This window comes from Panthera uncia, chromosome B1 (assembly GCF_023721935.1).
Source record: "Panthera uncia isolate 11264 chromosome B1, Puncia_PCG_1.0, whole genome shotgun sequence".
Taxonomy (NCBI): Eukaryota; Metazoa; Chordata; class Mammalia; order Carnivora; family Felidae; genus Panthera; species Panthera uncia.
Genome location: NC_064811.1, coordinates 127464075 through 127486906, shown reverse-complemented (window position 1 = coordinate 127486906; position 22832 = coordinate 127464075). Strand labels below are relative to the sequence as shown.

General features: G+C 35.7%; 2 protein-coding genes across 6 annotated transcripts in view; one reads left to right on the top strand and one right to left on the bottom strand.

The window, feature by feature from the left end:
- Nucleotides 1–22832, top strand: part of FBXW7 (F-box and WD repeat domain containing 7) — a 512478-nt gene that overhangs the window by 53649 nt on the left and 435997 nt on the right. The gene's annotated exons all lie outside the window — the stretch shown is intronic.
- Nucleotides 1–22832, bottom strand: part of ARFIP1 (ADP ribosylation factor interacting protein 1) — a 127514-nt gene that overhangs the window by 102650 nt on the left and 2032 nt on the right. For 3 of the 5 annotated variants that reach the window (XM_049632306.1, XM_049632303.1, XM_049632302.1), the window contains exon 2: nucleotides 10337–10416. The exons of the other annotated variants lie outside the window; for them this stretch is intronic. In XM_049632306.1, coding sequence (XP_049488263.1) covers nucleotides 10337–10414 — 78 coding nt within the window. In that variant the 5' untranslated portion in view covers nucleotides 10415–10416. The remainder of the gene's footprint in view (nucleotides 1–10336; nucleotides 10417–22832) is intronic. 5 annotated transcript variants of the gene reach the window in all.

Below are 22832 nucleotides of genomic sequence, written 5' to 3'. Positions count from 1 at the left end.
TAAAAAAAAAAAAAAAAAAAATATATATATATATATATATATATATATATATATATATAAATGAGTCTTACAATTTAGTAATACCAAGACGAATAGCTCAAAATATGGCCAAACTTCTAACAGGCACTTCACAAAAGAAAATATATGAAACATCACTAATCATCAAGGAAATGCAATTTAAAACTACAATAAGGGGCGACTAGGTGGCTTAGTTGGTTGGGTGTCCGACTGTTGATTTTGGCTCAGGTCTTGACCCCAGGGTCAGGGTCATGGGATAGAGCCCTGCGTCAGGCTCCTCGCTGAGTGTGGAGTCTGCTTGGGATTCTCTCTCTCTCTGCCCCTCCTCCACTCGCTCTCACATACACACGTGCATGCACGCTCTCTCTCCCTTTCTCTCTCTCTAAAAAATAAATCAATAAAACTATAATAAGATACTACTAAATACCTACTATTATGGGCTGAAGTTTAAGAAGACTGACAGGTGTTGGTAAAGAGTAGCTGTAATCTGTATACAATGCTGGAGGGAATGTAAAAAAGTACTTCACTTGGAGAAATGTTTAGCAAATTCGTATAAAAGTAAATACACACTTGACCATATGACTCTAATCATTCACCACAGAAATTAAACATCCAGAAGAGACTTTTATGAGCATATTCATAAGAGCCCCAAACTAGGAAAAAATGTCCATCAACAGGTTACGGATAAACAAATTGTGGTATATACATATAATGGTATATTCCTCAGCAATAAAAAGGAATGAATTCCTGATGTATGCAGTAACTGTTGATTAATCTCAAAACATTATGCTGAGCCAAAAAAAGCCAGACACAAAAGAATAAATACCAAATGATTCTATTTATATAGGAGTTAAGAACATACTAATCTATAATGACAGATCAGCTGTTGCCTTGGGAGAAGGGTAGGAGAGGGGAGGACTGACTTCAAAGGGACATGGAAACTTGAGGATGATGGAAACATTCTGTATCTTGATTACAATTATGGTTTCCCAAGTTTATACATTCACCAAAACTCATCAGACTCATCAGACTGCATATTTACAACTCATCAGACTCCATATTTATTATACAGAAATTTTATCTCAATAAACTGTTGATTTTCTTTTTCAAAGAAAGAGTAAAATTCCATTCTATCATGCCTAATGGTAGAGGATCCATTTCTCCTGTTAGCCCCAAATCCACCCAGAGAGCCCAAGCTGGTGGGGGAGGTTTATGGCCTTATCATAGTACCCACTTATAAGGACTGACTCACAGTTCTACAACCTAATAGCAAATGAAGTTTGTCATTTTGCAAAATATGTCTCCACGACAAAAATGTATTAGACCAATACCCTCTCACTATAAAAATCACTGCCAAGTCCTAAGTGTCATTTACGGATATATAGTCCCCGTTTTAAGCCAGTCTGAAAATCATAAGCACTTGCTTTCTAAGAGAATATCTAATAAATGGCAGAAGATTAAAAAAAACCCTCTGTTTCTCAGATCTAGTGTCCCTCCTTCTAGATCTTTTAAATCAGCAATAGGGGCAATAATCAGTTTGCCAAATCAGACTTTAGTCAAGTATTGTATATATCTCATTCATTTGGCTGCCCAGACACAGCCTGCTTCCAATGTTGGGGAAAGCCTCCACGTGATAAGGCTGGTGAAAGGCAGAGCCTGTGTCTTCTTATATAAAAACTCAAAATACCAGATAATCAAGCAAATATCTGGATCCAGATTACTTGGGTTCAATCCCTGGCTCCTCCACATACTAGCTATGTAACCTTAGGCAAATTTCTGAAGTTCTCCTTCCTCATTTGTAAAATGATAATAGTACTTACTTTGTAGCACTGCTGTGAGAATAAAATGAAATAAATATAAAGTACTTAGAAGAGTGCCTGGCATACAAGAAGTGCCATATAAGTTATTATTTATTTCCCAAGCTCTGCTGGCACTGCCATAAACCTAGGTTCTGTCAAATCGAAGGCAATTGCCCCAGACCTAGAATCAGAAACCAGTAATAAAAAGAAAGAGGGACAACAGGAACTCACTCTGGAGTAGCCGTAACTTGCAGCAAGATCAAACTCTGGGTCAGCAGAGGCCATAGCACTCGTGGCAGCATCCAGGCACCATAGCTAGAGGTACTGGCAGTGCAAGCTGCTGTCTGTTGCTAGGCAATGGCAGAGCACTGGTACCCCCACTAAAACAGTGCTGGACCATGATTTTGGGCATAGTCCTAGGCACAAAGCCTGGAGACTGATTTGTCAATCTTTCTGACAATTCTGTAAGCTACCTCATGTCCTCTTAGTAAATGTCTTTTCCATGTAAGTGAGTTGGAGTTGGTTTCATTGCTTGCAACATAAGACCCTGACATCAGACCTGCATAAGTGAATAACGGAAAATGGTCTTAGAATATCTTTGTGAATGTTTCTGAGTATCAAGTGAAAACTATGAAATGGTCTAGAAAGTTTTCAGAATGTTAGAATGCTATGAAACTTGTTTGATAGCCATGGCTCCCTAATCTAATACAACAATAGTAACTGAAAACCTGATCTTTATTGACTACTTTCTATGTGCCAGGTACTGTGCTAAGCACCTCACATTAATTATTTCATTTAACCTTCAAAGGTGCCCTGGGAGGTAGAGGAGACTTTCCCAATTTTACAGATGAGGAAACTGAGGACTAGGAAACTTAAGGAATTTAAGTAACGTATCCTCTTGTGTACACAGCCCACAAGAATATTAAGAGCTAACATTTAATGAGCACTTACCATGTGTCAGGCACTATTGTGTTTTTGTTATATTATGTGTGTTGTGTGTGTTATATTATTATATTAACTGATTTAGTTCTAATTGTTCTATGTGCATTATCTCATTCAACCCCACAACTCTCTAATATAGGTTCCATTATTATTCCTGTTTTACAGGTAAGAAAACAGAAAGATTAAGAAATTTGCTTCATAACATGCAGCTAGCAAGTGATGAACTAGGATTCAAATCTGGCTTTAAGAACTTCATTTTCAACCTCTACATTACACTACCTTTCCAAAGGTGACTGAAATACATCATTGGGCCATGCCAACCAATGTATATGCATTCAGGTTTTTATGTGGGTCAAACCTACTGCTTTCTTAATGTTGACAACTCGTACTGTTGTTTCTTCTATTTCCGTACCATCATGCATAGTTAAAGAGTAGCACTGTCTTTACCTGACCCTCATTTCCAACAACTGAAGAATGAATGAAGCATCAGCCTCCAATTACATCATTAGCACTGTCTTTTGCTAACACCAGAGCCCTAGAGACAGCTGTACCCCGGAACTTCCTACTCCTCACTGTGGGCAAATGCAGAATTAAGCTAGGACATCTGTGAATCAGGAGGTTCAGGATACCAAGTCTGTTACTGCAAATGGCATCAACTGCCAGAAAATATGTATGTGTTATCAATGATCCTGATAACTCAATGGTTCTCAACCAGGCTGAACTGCACACCCCCTCCCCCAAATATTTAGCAATGTCTGGAGACATTTCTGGTTCTTATAGCTGAGGATGGTGTGCTACTGGCATCCTGAAGGGACAGGACAGGGATGTTGCTAGACATCCTACAATGCACAGGATAATCCCCCACAATAAAAAATCATCCAGCCAAATATGTCACAGTGCCAAGGATGAAAGACTCTATAAACAGCTTGATGCTATAAACTGCTTCGTACACTAGTCTTAATACTTACTCACTTTAGTGTCATAGAAATAACCCATTCCAAAGCATGAGACCAACTGCACTGGGGGGAGAATTACTCCCCCCCATGCCCTCCTTTGCTGAACCACTTAACACTGTCCATCATTCCAGCAAACGTTTTCAACACCATAAGAGCTATAACATGGCTCATAAAACTGCTTACTGTCTGACCCCTACCTACTCCTCCAGCTGCTTCTCATACCATTCTCTCCTCTAACGATCTCCAACTTGGTCAATTAGGCAACCAAATAACTTCATCTTCACACTCAGGATGCACAACAACTCTTCTCCCTGTCAATTCAACTTTCAGTCTATGACCTCTTCTGTGGTTACCGAAAACCTAGGCTAAAAGAAAAAAAGCTCCTCATGTAATTTTTTCTGGTACAACTTATGTTTTTCAAATTCTAAAAATATACCTTGACACTAACATTTAAAAAGGCCTTACAAATGACAGTCAACATTTATAGGCGAACACCCTATGGAAAATAAAAGATACAACATACACCAAAATTCACCCAGACTAAAAATCTAGCTTAAGTTTTTTTTAATGTTTATTATTTTTAAAAGAAATAAACAGCATGAGTGGGGGAGGGGCAGAGATAGAGGGAGACACAAAATCCAAAGCAGGCTCCAGGCTCTGAGCTGTCAGCACAGAGCCCGACACGGGGCTTGATCCCATGAACTCCAAGATCATGACCTGTGCTGAAGTATGATGCTTAGCTGACTGAGCCACTCAGGCACCCCAAAAATCTACCTTTTAATAAGGAAAGAGAAGGCATACTGGAAATACAATTAATTGTTGTTATCAATTTATTACCTTATTAATGGTAAAGCCTAATTTCTACAATGCTTAGAAACAAGGTAGAAACTTTCTAAAAAAGATGTAAAAGAACTTGTCTTAGCCTTAGGCTTCTGGAACTATACAAGGCACTATATCTTCTAAAACACACACATTTAACATTGGTTTTTATTCCAATTGACCACTGAACAAGCAAAAATAAAGTGATACAGTAATAAGCGTAAAGCTTTTCCAATTCTTTCTTACATCTATTATTTAAAAAAAGTTATTTGAAAATTCATTAAAAAGTACTGTGAAATATTTTCAGTGCTCAGATCACTGGATGCATATATTTAATAGACATGTTGTTCAATCACGTAGCTATATTTTCTTCTAATTTAAAAGACTAACTTCTTAATTTCAATCAATTTGAGACAAAAGAGCAATGAAAAAAGTAAACAGTGTGAAAGAAGAAAAAGTAGCCATAAATATTTAACTCTAATTGTTCTAGTTATGGCTTCAGACAATGAAGGTCCCAGTGTTTACTGGGGTAATTATGCATGTCAAGAGAGACCATACTTTGTTCCAATACCAAAAAGCACAAATGCCTTCTGTGTTAGATGAAATTATTTACATTTTTGTTTGCCTACAAAAAGAGAAAGCAATTATATTAAACTCATAATTCAAATAGTCTTTGAAATTTCCTTCTGTATTAGTAAAAATATGACCTTCTTTTAAAAATGATTAATGTATTTATTATAAAGTGTTAACATAGTTCAAAAATATTAGGTGAATAAATCTCCTGCATGAAGTTTCACGAGAACTACCCAACCTATCAGGAAACGTGGACATAAGGACCAGCTTTGCCCCTTTTTATAAGTTTATAAATATTCCTAAGTTTCAATTTCCTCCTCATAAAATGAGATTATTAACCTCACCTATATACCATAAGAATCAAATATGAAATTGCTTTGAAAACTGAAAATGCTATTTTATATAAAGATGTCATAATTATAGCACATTGGTTTCAGCTCGGCTCCAACAAGATGAATACTGGAATAGGTCCATCAACACTAATACCTGCCAGCACATCTCCCCTTGCTAACTACACTTTTCTAAACAGACCAATATCAAGACAGTTGAAATGGAATCCAGATGTTAATGTTTGTAACCTTGTTCTTTTTTATTTTGTTCTATCTCAGAGATTTCATGGTTTTAAAGGGAATATGACCCTCAAACCTATGATAAAAGGATGGATAAAGCAAATGCGGTAAAATCCAGATAATTATTGAATCTGGATGATGAACATATGGGAATTCATTTACTATTTAACCTTTACTTCATATGTTGCAAGTTTTCCTTAAAAAAATGTTTTAATATATTAGTATCAATACCTAATTTGTCTTATATTTTCAACCAGGTGCTACCTGAACACTGCATTTCAAACCTTCCCCCAACTTTCTCATCTCCTGTCATTCTCTTTTCTACATCAAGCCAATCTCAGCTGCCAGCCACCACTTGAACCACATTTCCTCCCACTCTTTCCCCACTGACACTCAGTTTCAGCCACAAAGCCCTCACCACTGTCCCTCAAACACATCAATCTTATTTTTGCCCTTCTTTCCTCTCTCTGGAAAGTTCATACTTCCAGATTTTCACGCAATTCTCCTTCACCTCATTCAGGTTTCTGCTTAAACATCATCTAAGAAGGGCCTTCCCTGACCAACTAATGCAAATTCAGTTTTCATCACTCATTAGCCCTTTAGCCTGCTTTATAGCAGTAAAGACTATATTAAATTATAAAATTATTTATGCGTATGTTTAACATGTCTCCCTCCCCAATATGTTTACAACATAAAAGCTGTCCTCTTGACACTCAAGATCCTTCCATGATCTGGACTATCTTTTTTCCACCAATTATGCTTACCCTATTAAATCAAACTTAATTATTCACACTTCCACATACATGTCTCTCAATTTCCCTTCTCTATGCCTTTGCTCAAGCAGTGATCATCATCACTCATATGCTCAAATTTTACCCACACTATAAAACTAAAACTCAGTTCAAAATGCCACTTGTGCTGATATTCCTGGCTGATACTCCTCTGAACTGCCACAATTCTTTATTTGTACCACTCTACAGGCATTATTATTCTACATTTTATTTATTTTAAATTTCCTCTATTAATCAACATGTACCTAGAATGCAGGATCTCGGGGCGCCTGGGTGGCTCAGTCAGTTAAGCGTCTGACTTCGGCTCAGATCATGATCTCACAGTCCGTGAGTTCGAGCCCCGCGTCGGGCTCTGTGCTGACAGCTCAGAGCCTGGAGCCTGTTTTGGATTCTGTGTCTCCCTCTCTCTCTGCCCCTCCCCTATTCATGTTCTGTCTCTCTCTGTCTCAAAAATAAATAAACCTTAAAAAAAAAAAATTAAAAAAAAAATTAGAATGCAGGATCTGTATTTCCTTTTTAGACCTCTGAGTTACTTATGTAAAAGAAAAATGCAATTATTTGTGTATGTTTTTTGGGTATTAGAAACTGGTATACGTATTAGTGTTACTATATTGAAGAGCAGACAGAAAAAGAGTAATTCTGGCAATAATCCTAGAACACACTAATAAATACCTAACAGAACTATTTTTCTTTTCTTTCCCTTTTTGTTGTTAAAAATACATCTTATTTGCTTGTTTTCCTAATATCCTTGCTTCTACCTTTAAGTAATTTTTCCCCTATTTAGTTTCTTAAATTTACTTCTATTTTTCACTTTAATTAACTTGGGTTCAAATCACAGCTCTGTTCCTCATTAGCTGTATAAGCCTTTTCAGGTCTTTGTTGCCTAAATCTGTAAAATGAGGGAGAAAACCTCAACTGCAAACAGGGTTATTATGGTATTAAATGAAATAATAAATACGTAAAACACCATACGGTATCTGGCACCAACAGACTCTCAGTGAATGGTGCCTACAGATAGAGAAGCAGCAGTTTAAACACATTTCCAGGTATAAAGTTTAAATATTAAAAACGCAAAGAACAAAATCCACTTTCATCTGCTCTAATCAAGACTGGACTAGGGTACAAAGCAAGCCAACCCCATGTTTTCTTCTCCTTTTTTAACTTAAAAAGAAAAGCTAATGTCACTTAAAAAAAAATTACGTGTAGAAGAAGAAAGCATTTTTATGATCACTGATGAGCATCCTGGATTCCTCGCTGAACTAGCTGAGCGAGCCTGAGCAAGGCGATTCACCTTACAGAACCTAAATGAACTTTATGTCTCTTCTTGTCCAGGGTTGACAATGCTTTTGGCTCAGTTCAAAAAGCTGGAGTTTTTCCCTTGTTTTTTTGTTTTGCCTTTGAAGAAATAAAAACTATCACCCATGTCATCATATTCTATTCCTAAGAAACAAATATTAATATATCATTTATAGCAGTGGAGTAAAAATTAATTCATTCATCAAACTGACCACCAGTGATGTGCTAAACTTGAAGATTAGTCTGAATTACTGAAAAGTCTGATACATAGAACATTTAAGAAGTTCACAGCCATAATATACACAGCAATATATTAAAAGAAAACTTTTTTAAAAAATGTTTATTTTGAGAGAGAGAGAAAGATCGAACAGAGTGGAGAAAGAGGGAGAGAGAGAATCCCAAGCAGGCTCCATGCTCAGCATGGATCTCACAACCATGAGATTGTGACCTGAGCCAAAATCTGGATGCGTTAACAACTGAGCCACCCCACAAGAAAAATTCTTGTAAGCAAATCTGACCCCTGAAAATGTTTTCATCATGGACTTTGGAAAAAAAAAAGGTTCAAGTCAGTATTATACTAATAAAGGGGGAATTAAAAATGTTTATTTATTTATTTTGAGAAAGAGAGGGAACTTGCAAGTGGAGAGGGACAGAGAGAGAGGAGAAAGATAATCCCAAGCAGGCTCCGCACTGCCAGTGCGGAGCCTGCTGCTTAACCGACTGAGCCACCCAGGCGCCCCTAAAAGGGGAATTTTAAACCCCAAATAAACCCCTAAATCCTACACTGGTGAACTGTAAACTCAGACAGTATTTTTAAATTAAATTTGGACATAAATTCAGACTATACTCACACACCTGATCTTTTTTAAAAAAATTACAATATTCCCTGTGAAGAGTGCACAATGGGTATGGCTAAAAATGCAGGGAATGCTTAACATGGATCTTAATGTTAATATATATTAAATTTTCAGAACAATTACATGGCAGTGGTTTCCTTCAAATCATCGTCATCCAGGATTAACTCTCTATTAAGCAAGAAATTTCTAGCTTAGCATCTATGTGAGTGACATTCACATAGACGAAATTCACAGTGGTAAACCACAAACACAACACTTTCATTTTTTATGAATCCTTTTATTGGCTGGGCTGCCAATCCTTCCTGTAGTTCACATGCATGAAACCTCCTCTGATCATCTCTCAACAGTATAGATTCTGAGATCTGATCATAAAAATCAAATCCATGAGTTAAGATAAATACAGCATACATAATTTCCTAGTTTCTCTGAACTAAACGTAATTAAAACATTGCTTTCACAAATAGTAAATAGCCAAACTATTTTAAATCACAAAGAATCTTGAATCCTCCCCTAGATAACACATATTTTGCCAACCAGAACTCATCTTTGACTTTTGGACTAAAAGTAAAGTATCTAGTTCTAAATCCTACATTAAAGCTTTCACACAGACTCACAGTATCTTGGCTTGGTTGAAGACACACTACATCTAGCATTGTGCACATATACTGATGGCAAATTGGTTCAGACTCCATGTAGTGTTCCAGGCTTGCCAATTCCTCTGAGTCAGTCACTATCTCTTTGAAAGTTAAGTATGTTTAACAAATAAATGGGGAAAACAATAGTTGTTCTAATACCTAACTGAATGATACCAAATTGTTCTAACGTTCAAAATGGGACAATATAAAAGTGCTACTCTGTAAATCATCAAACACTATAAACCTGAAGGCTTTACTAGTATTAGGTATTCAAAAAACATCTGATAACTTGAATTCAATATAAAACTAACTTTTTCATATCTCTTCCCTTAATCTAATGAGCTAGTGGTTCACTGAACCATCAAAGTGGTTAGAATCATTTGTAGAACTTCCAAAAAGAAACAAAAACAAAAAAATCCCACACGGCCGGTTGTCTTATCACTATAGACTCACATTCAGTGAGTCAAAAGTTAAGTCCAGAACTCAGGTTTTTGTTTTTTTTTAACTCTACACTTGGATTCTAATGCGTACCTAACCAAAGAGAGTAGACAGGAGTAGACAAGCTCAAACATGAACCTATTACTGTATTATTTCAACAGAAATCTCATTTCATATTTATAGTAAAAGCTATAGTTTGGGGCGCTTGGGTGGCTCAGTTCGTTGAGCACCCAGTTCCCAATTTCAGCTTAAGTCATGATCCCAGGGTCGTGGGTTTGAGCCCCGTGTCGGGCTCCGTGCTGAGCGTGAACTCTCTCTCTCTCCCCCTCCGCCCCTCTCCCACTCATGTGCTCACTCTAAAAAAATTAAAAAAATAAAAAATAAACAACTATAGTTTGACCCCAACTTTTACATTCATCTTTATGTAACAAATATACTCTAGAATTTTAGATGCCGAAGGCAAATAATAATTTCCCATTATGAAGGAATCTCTCTCTTCCCACTCCTTAACTGTGTCTGTGTCTATGTGTGTAAGAGTTTATTCAGAAAGGCCCATGTTTAGACCAACTGAGTCAATCTGGACAGTGTGAAACTGATTGAGATGGGCTGATTTCAAAAATCCATAGAAATACCATCCAATCACCTCAGAATTAGACTTGACTTCTTCTGTGCCTGGTTTAGATGCACCATGAGTTGTAGTATCATTGTTGCAGTCAGACATACCTAAAAGTAAAATGTGTTAAGCACACATTAAATAATTTAGTTTAAAAAGCTGTACAATCTCAGTGATATTCTTATAAATATTCTGTAACATAATTTATTTGCGGTCAGAATGTGCTCTGCAAAATGACAATCACATGAGTATCTATTGATTATAACAGGTAAACAATTCTAACAACAAAATTTGAGAAAAAGTATTTATGCAGAATGTGAAAACATATACCTCAATGATTAAAAAATAATTTCATAAAACATTTTAGATATGAAACAAAATTTAAAAGACAAGAACATCAACTTGATTTGACAGATGAAAAACTCATATACAAGATATCTGAAGCAAAAATATTATTCATGGCCTACATAAAACCAAAGTTTTAGACTAGAACTCAGACCTCTTCTACCTCCCTGGCCAGTGCTCTTTCATATTGATAAACACAGACATGACTATTCATTCTCGAAGTGAAACACTATACCCAGATTTCATTAAATAAAAAGTTTGAGTTATTTCTGCTTCTAAGTTATGCAACAACATTTATAGAATGCCAACTATACATGAAGAACTCTTCTAGGCACTAAGGAGAAAGAAGAGTAAAATCGAATTCATGGTCTGCAAGTACTCTGAATCTAATCAAGGAGACAGAGAGAAATAATTACAAGATACCATGTTAGGTATTACAATGCAAAGAAACAAATTTTTACTTTTGAAATACACTGGAGGGAACAATTTTACAATTTCAGTTTGTAAACCGAACCCAATACCACATTAAGAAAATAATACAACATGAACAATTGGGATTTATCCCAGGAATACGAAACTAGCTCAATTAGGAAATCTATTACTATATACTGTATTCCTAAACCTAAGGGAAAAAACACAGTTTTCTTCACATATGTTGAGAGATCTTTTGACAAAATGCAACATCCATTTTCAGTACTCAAGGAAAAGGGAACTAAGGGAGATTTTCTCAACATGATTTCCAGTAACGACCTTGGGTAACTGAATTGGAGAAAGTAAAATTGCAGCTAAAGGAAAACGACTGTACATATTAGGGATATTAGTCTGTTGTGTTTCAGTTCCCTACAGTCAACTATGGTCGATTAGCACATTATCCTCCTCTTGATATGTTGTCAAAAAATTAATAACAGCTTCACACTGCATCACAGTGTCTACATCATTCACTTCAACTTCATCTCATCGCATGGGCATTTTATCATCTCTCATTACCATAGGAAGAAGGGTGAGTACAGTATAATATATTTTGAGAGAAAGAAAAAGACCACATTCACAAAACTTTTATTACCATATAGTGTTATAACTGTTCTATTTTATTATTGTTGTTGTTAATCTCTTAACGTGCCTAGTTTATAAATTAAACTTTATCATAGGTATGTATGTGTAGGAAAAAGCACAGTATATAAAGGGTTCAGTACAATCCCCAGTTCCAGGCATCCACTGGCAGTTTTGGAATGTATCCCCCACAGATAAAGGGAGACTACTGTAAAGAACTCTTAAAAACAAAAAGAAAAAACTCAAAAGTCAGATTGAAAGCAGGAAAAAGACATAAACAGAAAATTCACACACACACAGAAAGACATTAAAACGGCCCTCCAACATATAAAAATGTTCAAATTCACTCATAATTAGAGAAATGCAAGTTAAAACAACACCGAGATAACCATTTCTTACCTACCAGACTGGCAAAAAAATTTTAAATATAACAAAACTTTCCGTTCGTGAGGAAGTACGGAAAAACAGGGACTTTCATACAGTGCTGATGGGAATACAAATTGGCACAGCCATTCTGGAGGCAACTTTAGTGATGCCTAAGATCATCATCACATATGCACTTACTGCTATACCCAGCAATCTCATTTCTAGGAATCCATCCTAGGAATATACCTCCAGCAATACAAAAAGACATAGACATTGCAGTATTCTTCATAAATGTAAAATATTGGAAACAGCCTAAGTGTCTATACATAGGAAAGTGACTGAATAAACCATGGCACAGCCAAAGAATAGAGTACTATGCAACTATTAAAAAAATGAGGAGGATCTCTATGATATGGAGTGATTTCCAGGACATACTGTTAAGTGAAAAAAACACAAAGCCCAAAAACACTTATAGGTATACTACCTTCATGTAAGAACAAAGGGAATATAAGAAAATACATGTTTCTGTTCATTAGAGCAAAAAGAAATACAAGAACAGAGAGACAGACACACACACACACACACAGACACACACACACACACACACACACACACACACACACACACACAGTCCAAAGCAGGCTCCAGGCTCTGAGCTGTCTGCACAGAGCCCGGCATGGGGCTCAAACCCATGAACTGTGATATTATGACCTCAGCCAAAATCGGAGGCTTAACCGACTGAGCCACTCAGGCGCCCCCCTAAATACCATTCTTCAGTAAGGAACTGTAACTCTTAGAAGAATTGGTTGATTCTAAGGCTGGAGCAGGGAAAATACAAGATGAGTCTGGAACATTTTCTGGAAATGAAAGAATACAGGAACCAACCTGAAGGAACCCCTAAAGGCCAATGCTAGAACAAACTGAGCAACAAAATAACTTATGATAATACTGTATTTAGACCCATAGATTAAGACAAATGAGTCCATACTGATATAAATAGCCAAATAAATAAGTAAATGGGGGTAAAGAGGCAATACTTCCATATGACAAAGTCTCAATTAATAAACATAGAAAAGAGGGAAACAGAATCACCATCTGGCAAATACCACAGTAATAAATGTTGCAGACAAGATCCACTGATAGATGCTAAAATTAGAAGGCAAAAGTTAGAGAGGAGAAACAGGGTTTACATAATTTCCAAGTATCTCCCACAAGGTACTTACGAACTGAAAAGGGAAAGACAGTAAAGGAAATCATGGTTTGTAGTGAAGAAACTCAACAGATATAACTTAACCAAGTGATCAAGCAATTACCAGTAGTAAGATATAACATCATAATCCCCTTGAAACACTGCACTGAGAAGGACACATCATTTCTGTGATATTCTTGCCAAAAATGCATAAGCTCAGGCCTATCATGAGAAAACACTGGACTAACGTAAACTAAGGGATGCTCCACAAAATAACTGATCAATACTCTTTAAAAGTGTCATGTTTCCTAGATAGGATTCTGGAACAGAAAAAAAGACAACTGAAAATTTAGTGAAATTCTAATAAGGTCTGTAGTTTAGTTAATAATATGATACCAATGTTAGTTTCCTATTCTTGATAATTATAGTTATGTAAGATATTAGCATTCAGGGAAGTGGGGTGAAGAATCTAAGGAAACTGCACTATTTTTGCAAGTCTAAAATTAGATCAAAATTAGTTTTTTAAAAACGGAAAGAAATTCTGAACAAAGGTTGAGGAATTACCCTTAGATAAAAGTAGGAAACCTCTTCCACTGAGGGAAGAATGAAAAGGAGGAAGGAAAGGAAGGAACCCCTGGAGATAGCAAAGAGTGGAATAGAAAACAGAAGAAAATTAAGGCAATTCACTTTCACTGTCTTCTACTTTCTTATGAAACAGAAGTTATCATCGGCTTCTCTGTATTAATCAGTAGCATCAATTAGGAAAATATATCATTATCATCCAACTGAAGAAAAGGTCAAATAACCCTGGACATAGAGAGAAACAGGAAATCAAATTTCTGAGAATTACAGAGATAGGTACTAAATAATCTGTGTTTTATTGATATTCTTTAAATGCTCTGACCTACTTCACATTTATTTTTTAGAAGTTTGTTCATAAAGTTTGATAACTAATATACATGGGGAACAAAAAGATTTAAAAAGTTAATGACTTCTAGTTTGTACTGTTTAAGATACATGGTTTTTGATCTTTACACATATTCAGTTATCTTTAAAAACTGTTTTCAAAATAGAATGATAAGCTACTCTTTCAAAACTACCATTAATGCTCAAGCCTCTTAAGCAAATTTCTACTGCAGGCCAAAAATGCTTCAGGTCATCTCTGGGGCTCTGATTCTATAAATCAGCCAGAGGTACTCATTAACTAAGGAGTGTTAAGAACAAATGACCTTTGGCGTGAATTATTAATGAGCACTAGAAAAAGTGCTTAAATAATATCACCCGAAGTTTATAATTCATCCAACTGTCTGGGATTATTTTTTATTTTATTATTAAAATCATATTTTAATTTCTATAAACTGAATAAACTAGATCTATCCAAGGGGAATTTATATAAGAACTTTAACCAGAATTCAATGAGGGAGAATTCTATACCCTATAATACTTAATTGCATTTAGGTTCTTCCTAAGGACCCAAGAAAGAGAGGCCAGAAGGTACCAAATTTGCCAGGATACTGGAAGAGGAAATAGAAGATTCTATGGACGCCAGAAAAGAAAAAACTACATTTACAGTCTCCATGTTTCCAATGAGTTAAAGACTAGAAGTTAGAAGTCTAACACTAAAGGATGTATGTATGGGATGATGTTGTTAAACAGAAACCCTGAATTTTCAAATTAAGGTACTCACATACCACACAGAGTCTGAAACGGTGTGCTCAAGGCACAGGAAGGCAAATAGAAACAGGGCAGAGTTAAACAGGATAAACATGGCACATCATATTGGAATGAGAATTTACATTCTTTTTATTAAAATAAGTACTAGAATATTATGGGATCTAAAACAAAATTCACTTGAATAAAACAATATACATAAGTCTTCCAAGAAATTTCTTGAAGTTTTGTAATAAAATATGTGTCTCCAAAGAAACATCTGGGGGGAGGGGGGGGAGAAAGAAACATCTGAAGAGGGATACTTCCTTCTAGAGGTACTTTAGTAAAAACGTTGGAGAAATACTATAAATAATTATTAATATATGTGACCAAGGAGTTCGAACTGGTGAGATAAGGACAATGCTAAGGAGGTAAATACAGAAAATTGAAAGCAAAAAGTAGCAAAACCTGGGCTTTCTTTAATTTAAATTTGCTTAGTTTCTTTAGACTATTGTATTGCTGATATTCCAGAGACTGGTTACCAGGCTAAATATTAAAGAAAGTTACTCTATTTCTTTCATTCTTGATGGAATTTATTAGAATATGTCTAGCTTTTCTCGCTTATGAATAAACAGAATGGAAAGACTTGTTTTAATTTCATAATTTAATACTAATTTTAAAGTTGAACTAACTTACAATAAAAAAACTTAGTTAAAACATATAGTGACATTAAGTAACTACATGTGTTCGAGTTGAAAAATAACATCTAAAATACAGAAGCTTTCTGCTGTAGTCAAAACAATTTAATTTTCTTTTTTATGACAGTAGTCTTAATGTAAGGAAAAAATCCTTTTCCCTACTATCTAATGCAAATGATATTGAACTAAAAATGGTTCACAACACAATATGTTCAAAGTACAATTACATTCCCTTTCATAAGTATAACTAAATAAAAGGAAATAAGATAATAACGAATCATTTACATTATGCTGCTGCCTTATGTCAACAATTATCTCATATCTGTAAAAGCTATTTTACCATACACCTACAAGTCCTTTTAGTGATAAGTTAAGATTGCATTGCTCATCAGTCTAGACAATTCAAAAGTAGAAAGCTTTGACAAAATATAGTTAATTTCCCATTACAGGTAATAATGGGAAACAATTTAAAAATCAATATTCAGGGGTGATTGGCTGGCTCAGCTGGAAAAGCATCCAACTCTTGATCTTGGGGTCATGAGTCTGAGCCCCATGCTGGGTGTATGGATTACTAAAAACAAACAAACTTAAAAAATAATAATAATAATAAATAAAAATCAATATTCAACTATTCCCATCTCCACCATCATTACTAACTTTCAACCAAGTAATAAAATTAACTGGGAAAGTCTTATTTTCCCCATTTAGATTGTGTTTCAGAGAAACTAATGAGAAGTAAAATGATAAGAGTCTCAAAACTAAAGTACTTCCTGAATTCTTCAAGATAACTAGTTGCATTCCAGAATATTAGCAGTGAGGCCAACCAAGAACCGAAAGAACTGGGGAGTTACTTTAATTCTGTAACTAAATTCCCAAAACTATATAAAGTAAACCCCTCAATATTTTTTTCAGTGGAAAAAAGCTTCAGAATAAATAAAGTAAGAATACAGCTTAAACACAGACACAGATAGTAACATATAGAAAAATTTATAGATACGCGTATTTACATGAGTTGGTGTATATTTCTTAGAAGCAACTGCAGCCAGAATGAGCACACATGGCGCCCAGATATTGGTTTCTAATACCATTCTCCAGTAAAGGGAACCAGCACTTCTTGGAGAAATAGCTGAGTCTAGGCCTGGGGCAGGAAATATACAAGATGAGCCTGAACATCTTGTAGTGCCAGGAAGTAAAGATGTGCTAAAAAAAATCCCAACAACAAACCAAACAACAAAATCCTCACAACGATAGGGATATGTCAAAGGGATATAAAAACGAACTGAAAGAGCTCCCAATAGCCAAAGCTGGAGTAATCTAAGCAACAAAATAAAGTACTACTGGATTATATAACTCAAAGTATAAAATAAATATCCACGAGACAATATTCATGTAAATAAATGACTAAATAACAAATGAGGACAAGGAGACAAATTTCCCTTGCAAAAGAAATTCCAAAAAATTTATGTACATACTGCACTGTTAAGAAGGTGGAATATAACTCTCTACTTCTTAAGCATGTACTTCACATAGTGACTTTTTTCTAAGAAGTACAATATGCAAAGGTTGGGGAAGGAGTAACTTTACGGAGGACAAACCTAATAAACCCAATCTCAAGCCAGGGGACTAAGTCAACAACAACCACTGATAATATTTACTCTTTATATAATGAGAATGTCACTTTATTCCTGTGGGTCTTCCTCCCAAAAACATATTATCCAGTCTAATCCTAAGAACAGCACCAGACAAATCTCAATTGAGGGACAGTCTACATAATACTTGACCAGTAACTCTCAAAACTATCAACTTATAATCAAAATCAAGGAGTCTGAGAACTGGTCAAAACCAAAAGGGCACATGACAACTAAATCTAATGTGGTATTCTGGAACAGAAAAAGGACATTGGGAGAAAACTGAAGCAATCTGAACAAACATTAGTACATATAAATATTGGTTTATGAATTGTGACAAATGTACCACACTAATGCAGTATGTTAATAACAGGGGAAGCTGGGCATGGGGTATACAGGAATCTCTACATTATCTGCAATAATTCTAAAAATCTAAAATTTTTCTAAAATAAGAGCTTATTATAAAATAATCTAAGAATACTGTTATATGTTATAGTTTTTAATAATTAATATAAACTTAAAATAAGATTTTTCATACACTTAAGAAACAGTATAACTCAATTTAACTACTATTTTAACTACTATATTAAAAATAGTTATATTCAAAATCCTGTAGTCTAAAACTTCATGAACTGAAATCTTTAATACTATATACTTGGAAACTCAAGCAATATTTAGGCATGAGGTACTGAGCTAGAAGATAGGGATTTAAGAACAAGCCAAAAAAGAATGTAAGATTTGGTCCCTATCTTCATGGAGTTTGGAGGCATATAATCACACACAAAATGTAAACTGTAACTGTGGTAAATGTATGATCTGGGTGGTTAGAGTATTCCCTAAGGAAACAAAACTTCTGTTGAAGTGTGAAGGATAGTTAGGAGCTAATAAGGAGCCTTGTAATGGCAAGGATCAAGACAAGTACAAAGGACTAAAAGGTGGCCAGCACAGTTGAAGTGGAGAGTTAAGCAGAACATGGTAAATGATGAGGCTGGAGGGCAAGGATGAGTTAAGCACTGTTAAGGAGTTTTATTTTTATTCTAGAAGCAATGGGAAGTCGTAGAAAGATTGGGGAGGAGAGAAAAGTGACAATCAGATGCGTGTTTCAAAATAAGCCACTATGCCTCCAGGATGGATAATGGATTAGAGAGGGGCCAAAATAGAAGTGAGCAGAGACGAATGGAGGCTACTATAGAAATTTCAGGCAAGATGATGGTAACAACTAAAGTGGTAGCAGTGGAAATGGAAAGACGTAAACAGATTCAAGAGATATTCAAGGGGTGCCTGGGTGGCTCAGTCGGTTAAGCGTCCGACTTCAGCTCAGGTCACGATCTCGCGGTCCGCGAGTTCGAGCCCCGCGTCGGGCTCTGGGCTGATGGCTCAGAGGCTGGAGCTTGCTTCTGATTCTGTGTCTCCCTCTCTCTCTGCCCCTCCCCCGTTCATGCTGTGTCTCTCTCTGTCTCAAAAATAAATAAACGTTAAAAAGAATTTTTATGAAAAAAAAAAAGAGATATTCAAAAAGTAAGAGTAATAAAACTTGTTGACAGTAACTGGGAAAGGGAGTTATTAAGGATCACTCCTAATTTTCTGTTTTGCACAACTGGAAAGATAATAGAGTCACTCACTGAAATAAGGAGCAAAGAAAAATGAACATTTGTTTTGTTTGTTTTGTTTTGTGTGGGAGTGAGGGGGAAATCAATTTAGTTGTAAACATATTGTATTTGAGAGAACTTTAATATATTCAACAGAGGGTGCCAACAAGGAAGCAAGATATACAGGCCTAGAGCACAGAGGAGATCGAAAACACACCCTTAGAAAAGCTGTTGTCTTTAGCCTAGAAAAGCAGCTAACTATAATCCCCAAATATCCAAGAAAAACATTAGACTTTGACCATCTGGATTTAATTAAAACAAAAGCTGAGAGAGAACATGGCAATAATATTTCATCAGCTAAAACGAAAACTGCTAGGCACCACGGGAAATACAGAGTTTTTTAAAATCTTGGTTCAATAGTACAGTAATTATGTCACTAATCATGCAGTATTTTAAGGTTTTAGCACGGCTGGCGAACATTGTTGGGAATGTTTTATACCTGTGCTGTCCAATAAAGTAGCCGCTTAGCTTCATGTGGCTGCTGAGCACCTGAAATATGACTGGTGTGACTGAGGAACTGAATTTTTAATCCTAGTTTATTTTAACCAATTTAAATACCCACACGTGGCTAGTGGCTACAGTATTAGAGCTGGTTTAGAACTTCTTCATCTATTTCATCTAATCCCCAACAACTACCCTGCAAATTAACTGTGAGTGGTTGTGGGTGATAGAGGGATTAGAGCACTAGAAACTTTCATTCCATCTGCCCACTACATTGTTCGAATTTTAGTTTCAAGAATATATATTACTTGTAAAATTAAACATATTTTTAATTTTAAAAGTAATTAATATGCCACATAGAAAAATTAGGAAATACAGAAAGAACAAAATAAAAATAATCTGTACATCTATCTTTAAGAAATAATCTGTAATTAACATTTACTCATATCTGAAGAGGATCTGTATTTTTAACCCTTTTGTTAGAAGTACTTGTAGCACAATGGCCCAAGTTATTCTCTGAGTTTTATCACATTACTGTTCTCTCCCACCCCCATCTCCAAACACCTCGGAAATCCTTTTAGACAGCCACTATCTCTAGAACTCAACCTTGAACCTGCCAAAAATAAACACAGTCCACTCGCCTGTCTCCCTTTATTACCATCACCCTTTGTCACTAATGTCACACACTTTAACTGGAACCCAATCTGTACCCCACAATGTCATGAAATCATTTAGTCACTATCATGAAACGAGTATAAGCTTTGGAGTAGAACAACTGCGATTGTGAGTCTGTGGTTCTCCTTTTACAGCGCCGGTGACCTTGGACTACTTACTTCTGCTGGTTTCTGTACCTGTTTCTTCATTTGTTAACAGAAAATAAGAATACTTAATATACAGTATCTATAAAGCATAATGCCTAGCCAAAGTAGCACTTAATAAACGACAACTATTATGGACTTAGCACTGCTCTAGATGCCCTGAAGGTAGTAGCACTCAAACAAAACAGATAGGGGGCTGGCCATCCTGGAGGCTACATGCCACTGATTTAACCCCTAGGGACTCTTTCCACCTGGGATTTGAACTCCATCCCTTATTAGGTGTGTGACCTTATACAAAGCACTTTAGCTAAAATCTCAATTTCTTCATTTCTAACATGGTAATATTATCATATCCACTTGATATGGCTAGAATAAAACTATGTATATGAAAACTGAGTATATGAAAGTATATAAAACTGAGTATATGAAAGTGCTTTGTAAATTATTACATGCTAAATAAACAGAAGGTATTAAACAAAGAGTAACATATTCCTCTTGTCCCAGACAAAGCTTTCCAACGAGCATGCCGAGAATGAATTACAGATGTGCTGAAACATTGACTGCCCCCTCAGCCTTCAGGGAACCAGAGAGAGCCTGAATATAGTCTGCCCTACAAATATAATCATTTTCTATGTGTGCCATGATGCAGAACAATTTGGAAGCCTTGCTCTAAAATACTATCGCATGCTAGCAGAAACTGGAGTTGGCTAACCGACTCTCTCCTCTGTATGACTTAGGCTTCATCACAAGTTCCACTGTTCTTACGATCCTGCTTCAAAAACAGTGCCTCGCAGTTCCCTAAAGGGCTAAAGAAGATCAAGGAGCTGTTTAGTCCAATGCTATCAGAGATATTCAAAAATGAAACAAAATAAAAAACTCTTAGATGAGAATATGGCAAAGATTTTGCCATATTTTCACAAAAGATTAGAGCAATTTCCAGTAACACCTATCTATGACCACCACAAGACAAAGGTTTAGAAGTCATGGAGGAGAGGAGAATCAGAGATAGGAGAAAGAGAAAAAGAATAAAGGAAAAAGAAAACATATACTTTTGTAAAAAACAGCTGAGAATCTGCAAGAATCTGAGAATTTGGTGGCTTCCATGTTTGCCTAAAGGTAGTAGGCCAAAGATAACAAGATTATTTTCAGATTCTTTCGTTTTATAGTCTTTTTCATACATCCTAGAACTAAAGCTGCTGCATAGTTTTAGACTGTCATGGTCCCTAAATCATCATCTTTCATTATGTAGAACTACTCTTTCCAGTGTGTACATACATTGTTAGTTTTTTCATACATGGCCAAAATATCTTAAATTCCCTGTTGAATTTATTCTTATTCTTTCCTTCATCCTGAGTTTATTCCTTTCTCCATCCCAAATTGATCATTCTCAAATGTATTTATACCTCCAGAATCTCACAAAGCCAAGTTTATTACTTAAAACCTTTTTCTCATTTACCACTCTTCATGTCATAAATGCACATACACTCCATATACACACAGATTTATATCCATCCTGATGGGAAAACTCTACCAAATAACACTCCATAAGCTTTCTCCAAGTTCATTTCTTTTGGTCATACTTTTAGATAGGACATTCAACAAGGTGTTCATCTACTGAAGATTATTAAGGGAAAACATATTCTTTTCTTAACAGATGGTAGAGAAATCAGGTGAGATATCCCGAAGTCATGCCAAAAACAATGTAACGGAAACACAGCAGAAGCAGTCTAGACTAGACTAGTCTACTACTAGGTTCAATCCTGGCTCCATCAGTGTAATTTTGAGCAGATTCCTTTGGCCTCTGCCAAAGTTAATTGTTTAGTTTCAGTTTCTTCATCTATAAAAATGGGGATTTTAGCCACGCTGTAAAAGTTGCTGTGAGGATTAGATGAGATAATCACATAAAGCAATTAGCATAAGGCCCGGCACATAGTAAGCAAACAAATGTTAACTGTTGGTATGGTGTCAGATATAACTTATCTTCTGACTCTGTCATTACCTTTTTAGAAAGAAGCTAATTTAGCATAATCCTCTCTTTATGAAATTATGTTTTCTTCTCCCCCAAGTGAGGATGCTAGACAGCTGGAAGTTCTCTTACTTTGTGAGAAGAATCTAGTTGCTCTGCGCATGAGCTTATGACAAGCTGTATAGGTTTCTGCAAGTGTCAAACATTTTACTACTTCAACCCTCAACCAATAAACATGTGGCAACCAAATCGGTAAGTTCAAGTACACACTCTAAACTCGTACTACATTTGGAGGGATACTAACTTTTTTACATGAAAGAACAATCATTAAAATACTTGATATAGAATAGAGGGAAAGGGGATGACTAGATAAGCAGCAACATACCAAAAGTTATGAACCACACTACTAAACCATCTTATTTGCCATTCCTAGCAAAGCCAAAGTCTAAAATAATGCCTCAAGTAAAAAACAAGAAAATGAAAGCATAGGATAGCCAAAATGTAATTTTTTAATTCTGAACTGTACCAAGCAGGATGGTGATATTTAATACGTATTAAATAATAATAAACACATTAACTTATAAACCCATTGGATCTCCGCAGCATTGGCCACAAACAGCTATCCCTAAAAAGAAACCTCAAAACCACAAATCAGGAACTAAGTAAACAGGCAGTCTTACTTCCTTCTCTAGGTCTAGGAAGGAATTTAGAAACGCAGATGTTTTG